The sequence below is a fragment of the Symphodus melops genome (assembly GCF_947650265.1).
Source record: "Symphodus melops genome assembly, chromosome: 7".
Classification (NCBI taxonomy): domain Eukaryota; kingdom Metazoa; phylum Chordata; class Actinopteri; order Labriformes; family Labridae; genus Symphodus; species Symphodus melops.
In genome coordinates, this window is record NC_136697.1 from 28,094,793 (window position 1) to 28,104,265 (window position 9,473).

The 9,473-nt window shown below is 43.2% G+C and overlaps 2 protein-coding genes across 5 annotated transcripts in view; both read right to left on the reverse strand.

The window, feature by feature from the left end:
* Window positions 1–2,974, reverse strand: part of LOC306826157 (uncharacterized protein) — a 79,138-nt gene extending 76,164 nt beyond the window's left edge. Inside the window, exons 1-2 of one of the 4 annotated variants that reach the window (XR_013779378.1) lie at window positions 2,754–2,974; window positions 1,544–2,631 (exon numbers count right to left, since the gene is read on the reverse strand). The gene's annotated coding sequence lies outside the window, so the exon portion shown is untranslated. The remainder of the gene's footprint in view (window positions 1–1,543; window positions 2,632–2,753) is intronic. The other 3 variants (XM_079347294.1, XM_079347292.1, XM_079347291.1) reach the window with 3 other exon arrangements.
* Window positions 2,975–3,475: 501 nt separating this feature from the next.
* Window positions 3,476–9,473, reverse strand: part of crfb16 (cytokine receptor family member B16) — a 7,630-nt gene continuing 1,632 nt past the window's right edge. Inside the window, exons 3-7 of the mRNA XM_079349171.1 lie at window positions 7,260–7,450; window positions 6,673–6,797; window positions 5,961–6,108; window positions 5,146–5,297; window positions 3,476–4,430 (exon numbers count right to left, since the gene is read on the reverse strand). Coding sequence (XP_079205297.1) covers window positions 4,341–4,430; window positions 5,146–5,297; window positions 5,961–6,108; window positions 6,673–6,797; window positions 7,260–7,450 — 706 coding nt within the window. The 3' untranslated portion in view covers window positions 3,476–4,340. The remainder of the gene's footprint in view (window positions 4,431–5,145; window positions 5,298–5,960; window positions 6,109–6,672; window positions 6,798–7,259; window positions 7,451–9,473) is intronic.

Consider the following 9,473-nt stretch of genomic DNA (forward strand, 5'->3'; position numbering starts at 1 on the left):
AGATCCCTGCGCTCTCACAACACATCCAGTACTGTTAGCATATTCTAGCCTCATCTGTGATTCGCTAATGATCCCTTAAACACACACACAGTCCCTTGGCATGAACAGAGCTGTTGTAAGTGTCTCTCTAAACTGCACTGGAATCAACACTTAATAAAATTACATTTCTCCAATCATAGAGCTCTCTCTTTTTGTGTCTGTGAATGGATTTACATTTTTCTCTCCTCAGACTTCCTTTTTCTCTTTTGTATGTTTCTCTCACACAGACTGTCACCATGCTGTCTTTACAGAGACCTGAGTATAGACTTGTTTGTCTTGCGAGTGTAGAACTCTGACATGTCTAGACCCGGACTACATCTGTGTATTAATTAGATATCATTTATAAATCTCTGCCAGGTCTGGAGGTCTTAGTGCATGTCCAATGAGCCTCTGCTTCCAGAGGTATATGGCACCCTCTTGTGGTGGTTTTATTTATAGGACATGTTTTGGGATGTTTAACAGGTGATAATGACTTTTATTGATTTCACCACATTTTCCTGAGGAAGATCTCAGAGATCTGCGTTAAATTGAATTTGGAGTTGTACAGTGTACTTACCTTTTTTCTCAAAATATATTTAACAATACAACAAAATACAAATGTAAACAAAATGTGCTCACAGAAAAATCAGTCAATATTACAGTCAGTCGTTATTACAGTAAGAAACAAGAAGTAGTCCAAGTTAAATAAACCGTTTCATACAGCAGATATTTCATTAATCAATATAGACGTGAATATTTTCATCTCTCAAGAAGAAAAATACATTTCATAATAAATTAGGTGTTTATTCTGTATCATTATATCTACTAGGTGAACATAGGAGACCTTTAAATGTCCTAAATAAAATTTGAAATCATATTAAATCATCGTAACCTACCTGTAAAGTAGCTCAGAGCTCAGTGGTAATGGACAGAGTCTCTCTCTGTCCCCTGTAGTGTATCAAACTGTATGCAAATGGAAGAAGTATTCGAGTGCTGTACTCCAGGTAATATCCATAGCTGTGATCCTTGTCCTTGGACTTGAAAGACGATAGTCTGGTCAAAGGCCTCTGAACATCAATTCCATTCAATTTCACTCTTGGGGTAAGGATTCGATTCAGAATTGATTTTCGATTTAAAGCAATTCTGGACTCATTGATCCAAGGCTTCAAAGTCTATGTATGCATTAGTTCATGCTCCAGGTTTGCCAACCTTTAAAATACAAAAAGTTTGAATGACAGATTGAGAAAACATAATGAAATGAGTATTCATTCATTTTATTATAGAAACTGTTAGATAGGTCGTATCTTTTATCAGGGTCACTTTGGAGTCTCCGCTGTGATGGTGATGAGCTGTACTGGGTTTTACTCAGAGCTGTTCCTAATGCTCGGCCCTAAATCCGACCAGATACGTGATTGACCCGTCATCGCTCCATTAACACAGCAGAGCTGGAAGGGTTCTACTTTATTCAATGAGTGTGCCTTCACCATAGACTGTAAATATTCATGTTTGAAGCCTGAGTGTCGACCTGCATTGATCTCATTTGTTCCAGACTGAAGGTTGTCGCTTGGCTTTCACTGGCTCTGCTGTGCAGCGTCTCAGCTCTGTCAGTCCGCAGCCACCTGTAGCAGATACACAAAGCTGATTGTTGTCGGATGCTGGAGCACAGCAATGAATCACAGAACAGATCAAGCAGGTTTGGCTTTGGCTGTTCAGATCAATGACTGTATGTTCTTTGTTATTCTGATTTATACCACATACATCGTATTATCATACGCTGTCCAGACTGTACAGTAATCTATAATTACAGCACGCTCTACATATCTGGTGGAAGTTCTGGGTAACTCACTGAATATACAAATTAAGAACATCTCTCAGTATAACTCAGGACCGTTCACATGACGTTACAGTTTAGCTTTGATCACAATTTCTCCTTGTCAAAAACAGTTTCAATATGGATAATATTGAAAGTACAACTAAAAATATAGTGTAACATTACAGCTCTTATTAGAGGCACAAATAAGCAGTATTAACAAGTACATTTAAATGTAAAATGAAGTTAGTTTACCTGTTTGTTGGGCATCATCATCATCGTCAATGTCTGGATCTGGTGTTGTAGCATCACCGACTCCTGCGTTTCTATTTGGTATTTATCTTTTTCACTTCTATTTTTCTGATGTTGCTGGTGTTGATTTAGAATTAAGTTTAGCAGCAGCGCTACAAGCATCACTAGTGCTCATAATTCTAATAAATCAAATTTTGACATTTTTTGACAGTTTGTTTTGCCTTTATGCCTTTTTGTTTAACATAGTTTAGTTTAGAATTTAGATCGTACAGTAAGAAACCACACAAAGTAATAAAAGATAAAGATTAAATCAAGTGTTTTATACAGCAAATAGGCTATTTCATATACTGTATCAATACAGATGTGAATCTTTTAATCTCTCAGGGAAAATAATATGTTTAATGATGAATCAGGTGTTTATTCTGTATCTTTATGCCACATGGTGACTGTAGGACATATTTAAATGTACCAAATTATATTTTAAATTATATTTAATCATCTTTACTTACCTTTAAAGTAGCTCAGGGCTCAGTGGAGTCCCTCTCTGTCCTCTGCAGGGAGTCAAACAATATGCAAATGAGGCGAAATTTCCTCCATTTTAAACGTCATTGACAGCTCTTTTTACCGACCAAACACAACAACAAAAGTCCTGTACATGTTAAAAACAACTTACCGCTTGTTTTTTATCATGTTTGAGGCAGAAAATATCCCAACTGAAGAAGCTAGCTTAAACATCAAAGAGGGAGAGAATGACAGAACGTCTGTCCGACTCTCGGCGGGAGTTTTGCTGCCTTCAAGGTCTCCTCGGAAACATCGGACGTCCCTGCTGTACAGCCGTAATGACGCATTCAAGTCCTCTGGATGAAAAAAAAGCAGCAAACATGGACGCTAGGAGTAAGCTTTTATGTTTTCGTTGCTGAAATTTCACTCTGTGACTTGGCTGCTGCATGTTTCCTTCATTTCTGATCACAGAGGAAGATAATGCTCACTCATTTAAATAAACATTGTTGAAAAAGGTTTTGGTATTAATACTTTACATTTAATAACTCTGGACATAATTACAAAGCGTGACCTTCATATTTTTAATACACACACACACACACACACACACACACACACACACACACAAACAGGCTAACTCTCTCATATTAACGGGATTTGTGTAAAAAAATAAACCTGATTAAACATGAGAGTGACAATATGACTCTACAGCCTGAAGGCAACAGACAACATGCTCACGTTTTTTTTTTATAACTTAAACGTTTTCAGTAAAACGTCAAAGTATAGCAGCTTAAATGTGACAGGAAAACATTACTTTGATATGAAAACAACGATCTCTAAACGTCTCCTCCTTCTCTGAGCACTCAGAACTTCTTGATTTGAATCTGCTGTAAATGACCGCAGTATCATGTGGTGCAACACTTCTTCCTAGCAGGCAGTTCGTCAGAGGCAGCCCAGGCCCAAATTCGGGCTAAAAATTGTCCAGTGTGTAGCAATCCAAAGTTTATGTTAACTTTCCTCAAAAAAGTTCTTATCAAGCAGCAGTAATGTCCAAATGTCCAACTTTACAGCTGCAGTTCCTCCAGTGTCCACTAGAGTCTGTCTCCTGCAGTGAGTCAGTCTCCATAGAGCTCTATGTTAAAATGTCCAACTTTACAGCTGCAGTTCCTCCAGTGTCCACTAGAGTCTGTCTCCTGCAGTGAGTCAGTCTCCATAGAGCTCTATGTTAAAATGTCCAACTTTACAGCTGCAGTTCCTCCAGTGTCCACTAAAGTCTGTCTCCTGCAGTGAGTCAGACCTGATAGAATAGTTTGGGTACCTGGTAGCTATCTGCGTCTGTGAAAGCCAAAACCGGCTTATTAGCATGTTCACTGTCAGATTTTTAAAACTTCTTCGGCCTCGTCACTTCATGAACTCACCATCGTCACAATCACATCACCTGATTTCCTTTTTTTCCTGCCTTTTTTACGAAAAATAATCTTGGTTCCTTCAGCCACACAAAATCTTTGCCAACTAAATGTGAACAGAATTTCTTCTTGAAGCGATGGATGATGTTTTTTTATCCTCAGGATGACAGTGGTAAATCCCCTTTATTCATTCAAAGTATTCCCTCTTCTTGGTTCCATTTTTACTCTTTGTTTCTTTTTGAATGCATCAAGTTAAATGCTCCTTCTCCAAACACATTAATGTAATCCTGGAATCCATTACAAATTGAAGGTTCAGTTCTTTGGTCCTCCAGTTTCGTTGTGAAGTTTTAGGGCTAACAATCGACGCTCGGCATCACCTTGATCTGCTCACAAAGCTCCGCCTCCTCAGGGCTCAGCGGGATTTGAATGTCCCAATCGGATCGCTGCAAGAGAGGAAGTAGAGTTTTTATTCACGTTAAAAATGACCGCCCTCAAAAAGCTCTGAACAGGTGTTTGAATGAGCAGGTTTATCTGTGTGCACATAAACACCATATCCTGATTATGATCAGAACCAGGATCAGGCTCATAACCCGGGATACTCAAGTCCATGTCAACACACTTCATGAGCATGCTTGATGGATGGTTAGCGATAGCCTCCTAGCTAACATCTGAAGCCCGGGCCTGGATTCATAAGCCATCGGCTTTTGGAGCAAACTGAAAACTAAGTTATTGGACCTGGGGGTCAGATAATCGAGCTTCCTTCCAAGAAATGGCGGGTATTTAGGTGTAAAACAAATGACGGATGAGCTATGTTTTTGCTAACCACCATGGGGCCCTCATGCAGCGGGGCCCCTGAAAGCTTCCTCCACATGGGCGGCCCTGCTTACACTTACAGACATCCCACTCCTCTGCGTTTGTCTCAGTTCTTTGACCCACCCCGTCCCTCCATCTTGTTATTCTACTTCTTGGCACAGTCTGGGCTGGGCTGAGGTCAGCTCATGTAGACCCCCATCCTGAGTCCCCCCCTCTGCCCGGCCCTCTGTCCTCCCAGACCGGCCTGACTGACTACGTTAATCCTTCTCAACATTCACCTGATCCTTCATTAAACATGTCATTGTGTAGGTGTTGTCCTCGTCAGGTGACCGTGAGCAGACTGACCAGTGATTGGGGCAGCGGGTCTTTATGGAAGTATGATTGACAGGCGTCTGCACGGCAGTGAACGACGGACCAGAACACGGCGAACAGGAGGCCCGCCATGATGATGACCGTCACTGTCACAGTGGTCGGCTTCTTCCACGCAGCGTCTTGATCTGCAGGAGAGAGAGAGAGAGAGAGAGGGAGAGAGAGAGAGAGAGACTTTTTAAAGCTGCCCGACGTGTTCTTATAAGCTGTTTGTTAATTATCATAAAAACTGAAACATCTGGAACTTTTTAACGGCAGTTAAAAGATAAAAGTTTGTTTCTCATGAAGCGTCTGTGTTCTAGTTTGTGTACAGGTTACCATGGCGACCGAGCCTGTGCGTTCTCTGTTAGAGATGGAGGTGATGCATATTGAGCAGCAGTTGATTATAGAGTCATTATTGCAAAGAACAGACGTCAGGTAGCATTGTTAGCGAAAGCTGCTAGTTAGCTTACAATAAGCACATATAAAGAGCTTTTTTTAAGATGGTCTGGAAGTTTGAAATATTCTGAACTTTTTAGCAGTCGCACAGCTCGTCAATGTCACACTTGGCACAGACAGCCAATTAAAACCATCAAGAGGCGGGCCTTACTACTTTTCCTTCTCAAAGAAGAAGAAAAGCACAAAAATGGCGAGCGAGATGGTGACATGACCATGCTGTTTTTTTTTACATCATGAATTCAGGGTTTCTTCTTTTCATTGGAGGAATCATCTAGCGCGTACATGTATAAATAAGGAGAGCTCCCACTGAAGGTCATAAGAGGAGAAATAAAGTCCACACGCCTGTCATGTACCTGTGACGTAAACACACTGAGTGTCGCTGCTGCTGCTGTAAAGCTGCGTGTTCAGGGCTGTCTGAGCTCTCACGCAGTACTCCACTCCCTCCTGCAGGGCGGCGACATGCAGCACCTTCTGCTCAGAGGGCATCGTGTACACAGCAGCCTGAGAGAGAGAGAGAGAGAGAGAGAGACAGAGAGGGAGAGAGACAGAGAGAGAGAGAGAGAGAGAGAGAGAGAGAGAGAAAGAGAAAGAGAGACAGAGACAGAGAGAGAGAGAGAGGGAGAGAGAGAGAGAGAGAAAGAGAGACAGAGACAGAGAGAGAGAGAGAGGGAGAGAGAGAGAGAGAGAGAGAGAGAGAGAGAGAAAGAGAAAGAGAGACAGAGACAGAGAGAGAGAGAGAGGGAGAGAGAGAGAGAGAGAGAGAGAGAGAGAGGGAGAGAGAGAGAGACAGAGAGGGAGAGAGACAGAGAGAGAGAGAGAGAGAGAGAGAGAGAGACAGAGACACAGAGACAGAGAGAGAGAGAGAGAGAGAAAGAGAGACAGAGAGAGAGAGAGAGGGAGAGAGAGAGAGAGAGAGAGAGAGAGAGAGAGAGAGAGAGAGACAGAGAGAGAGAGAGAGAGAGAAAGTAAATAAAGAGGAAAAAATAAAGAAGTTGAAGGAGTTTAATCAAATTAGAAACAAAAAAAAACCCAGATCAAGCATAAAGACGTGACGTGAACTCTGACCTGCAGCTCGTCGTCTCTCTTCCACACCGTCACCGTGACAACAGCAGTGAGAGGAAGCTTGTCGAACGTCACCTGAAGGGCGTCGCCGTCGACCGTCAGCGCCATCTCCGGCACCGTCAGAACAGCTGTAAGCAAAAAAAAAGCCTCCTGACAAACTGTTACATGGCGCCCACCTGTCAATCAGCTCAGCTACACGCCTTATTGTGAATAACTCTGATCCTTCATCCAATCAAAACTGCTGAGTCATCAAAACATTCCCCCCGTACAGTGTGTGTGGATGGAGACATGAGCTAATCACACCTATTTGGTTTTTTGAAGCAGGCTGTAAACATGTTCATGTCTGCTGTAAAAACAGGCTGTTTGAATGGGTGTGTATGTGACTTCCTGTGCTGCTGCAGCCAGCCTCTAGTGGACACTCCAGGTACTGCAGCCAGCCTCTAGTGGACACTCCAGGAACTGCAGGAGTTTAATGCTCCATCATCAGCTTCATTTTTTCACAGTTTGCCGCCTGATCTTAACAAACCTAACTTTTATTCAAATCAGAATATTTATTGACTAATGTAAGGCTGCTCCTGATTGGCTCTTACTGTCTCTGCGGTTGAAAGGACGGTCGAGTTTGCTCCAGGAGGAAAGCTTGGACCCGCACGCCGCTCTGACGCGGAGGTTATAGTCCGAGTCGGAGCCGAGGTCGAACGTCAGGTCGCAGTGAGTGTGAGGAGTCTGCTGGCACTCAGGCGCATCCACCCAGCTGTCGTTCAGCACCGTCAGCTCGAACTCCCTGAGGGTCCACACACACACACACACACACACACACACACACACACACACACACACACACACACACACACACACACACACACACACACACACACACACACACACACACACACACACACACACACACACACACAGCTTTAGTTTAGTTGTGTGATGTTTTCTCATGATGCATGTTGTGAAAGCTCAATCTAATGCCATGAGACATCAGTGTGAGCCGATGGCAGCAATTATTCTCAGTAAACCACACCCTGCATACCCACACACACACACACACACACACACACACACACACACACACACACACACACACACACACAGAAGCCTGAGGTGTGTTTTCTTTTCTAATTATTCACAGCATTCAGTGCAGATTAAAGACGTGTGATTAACCATGTCACTGCGAGTTCTGGGTTTTTAGTCTGAGACCTGGTCCTCTTTCAGTTTGTAGGTCCCAGTCATATTGACCAATCAGGTATCAGTAAACACGGTGTATGCAGGATAAACAGGCGATGGAGACAGGAAGAAGTGGTGGTTAAGGGTCAAAAGTTGGTGACCACATGACATCATCATGTCCTGGTTTTAAAGCTGCAGACTAAATGTTCTGATGTTTTAATATTAGCACAAATCTGTTCTGCTTCAAACATTTACGCTGGAGCCTCAAATCTGATCCCAACTCCTCCTCCCGAGTCCAGACCCGCCCAGAGGAGCGTTCCTTTGTTTCCTGTGAGTCTCAGGTCGACTGTAGAGAGAAAGTCTCACTTCATCACTTCAGCCGAACCTGAAGAAGGACCTGATGTACCCACATGATTCTGTAAGTTTGTTTTGGGATTGTTGAAGGTGTGAAAACCTCTAATGACAGGCTGAGAGCTGCAGGTGAGGCGGGTTTTAAACCTGCTGGTGAATTGTTGCACCGCGCCCAGGTGAGCTACACGCCTTATTCATGATTCACTCTTCACCTTCTTTATGTCACAACAAATGGGTCATTAGAATAAAACTGACACGAGCTCATCACACCTATTTTGAATGGGTGTGTTTGTGCTTCTGCAGCCTCTAGTGGACACTCCAGGAACTGCACCTCCACGTTGTCTTCATTTTCTCTGTTCATAGAGATTATGGAGGATTATCTTCTTCCTGATTCTGATCTCCATACAAACCTTTAACCTGCAGTCTGACCCGGACTAACACGTGTCTGATGTGATGACTGTCTTCACTTCCTGTTTTTATTCTGCTCGTCCCGGCAGCAGAAGCCGGAGCTCCTCTAACCTTCAGCGAGCAGATCTGACACGACTACCACCCGATGTCTCCGACGCTCCCGGCCTCCGCTATCCGACTGTGTCGTCCTCACAACCGCAGCCGTCCTCCTTCATGCACGTCCTGCCCAGCGGCGAGGACGTGAGGACAACAGGAACCTAAAGAGAAATCCGTCCCGCATCATCTGCTCTGCTGTAAAACGTCTCCAGATAAACACGTGTGATGAAACGGTGCTTTTATAAAGATTGATTGATTCCTAAATCAAAGCACAGGATCAGCAGGGTTACTAAAGTTCATCCTGAGCTGAACACTGAGTTCTCCTCTGCGTGTTTGTTGAGCTGTTTCTGACTGTGAGTGGTGAAACGACCTGCCAGGTGTGCATACCTGCAGGCAAAGGAGACACTCGCTACTTGACTTGTTGACTTCAAAGACAGCCGCAGGAATGTTCCCAGAGTTAATTAGAAGTTGTTCTCTGTGATTAACAGATCGGACACTCCTGTCCTTTATATTCATTAACTCATGTGACGTCTCTGTCTTCAGACAGCCGGGACAATTAACAAGCAGCAATACCTGCGGGATGATTCATGTGCACGCTTTTCACTGCTTCTGTCACACTGCACCTGACCTCAATCACACACACACACACACACACACACACACACACACTCAGACACACACACACAGTTTCATCCTGCAGCATTTAAAGCTACACTCTTTCAAAATAAAATATTATTTCTTCAACACTTTAAACTGTTATTATTCATGTTTTATGTGAT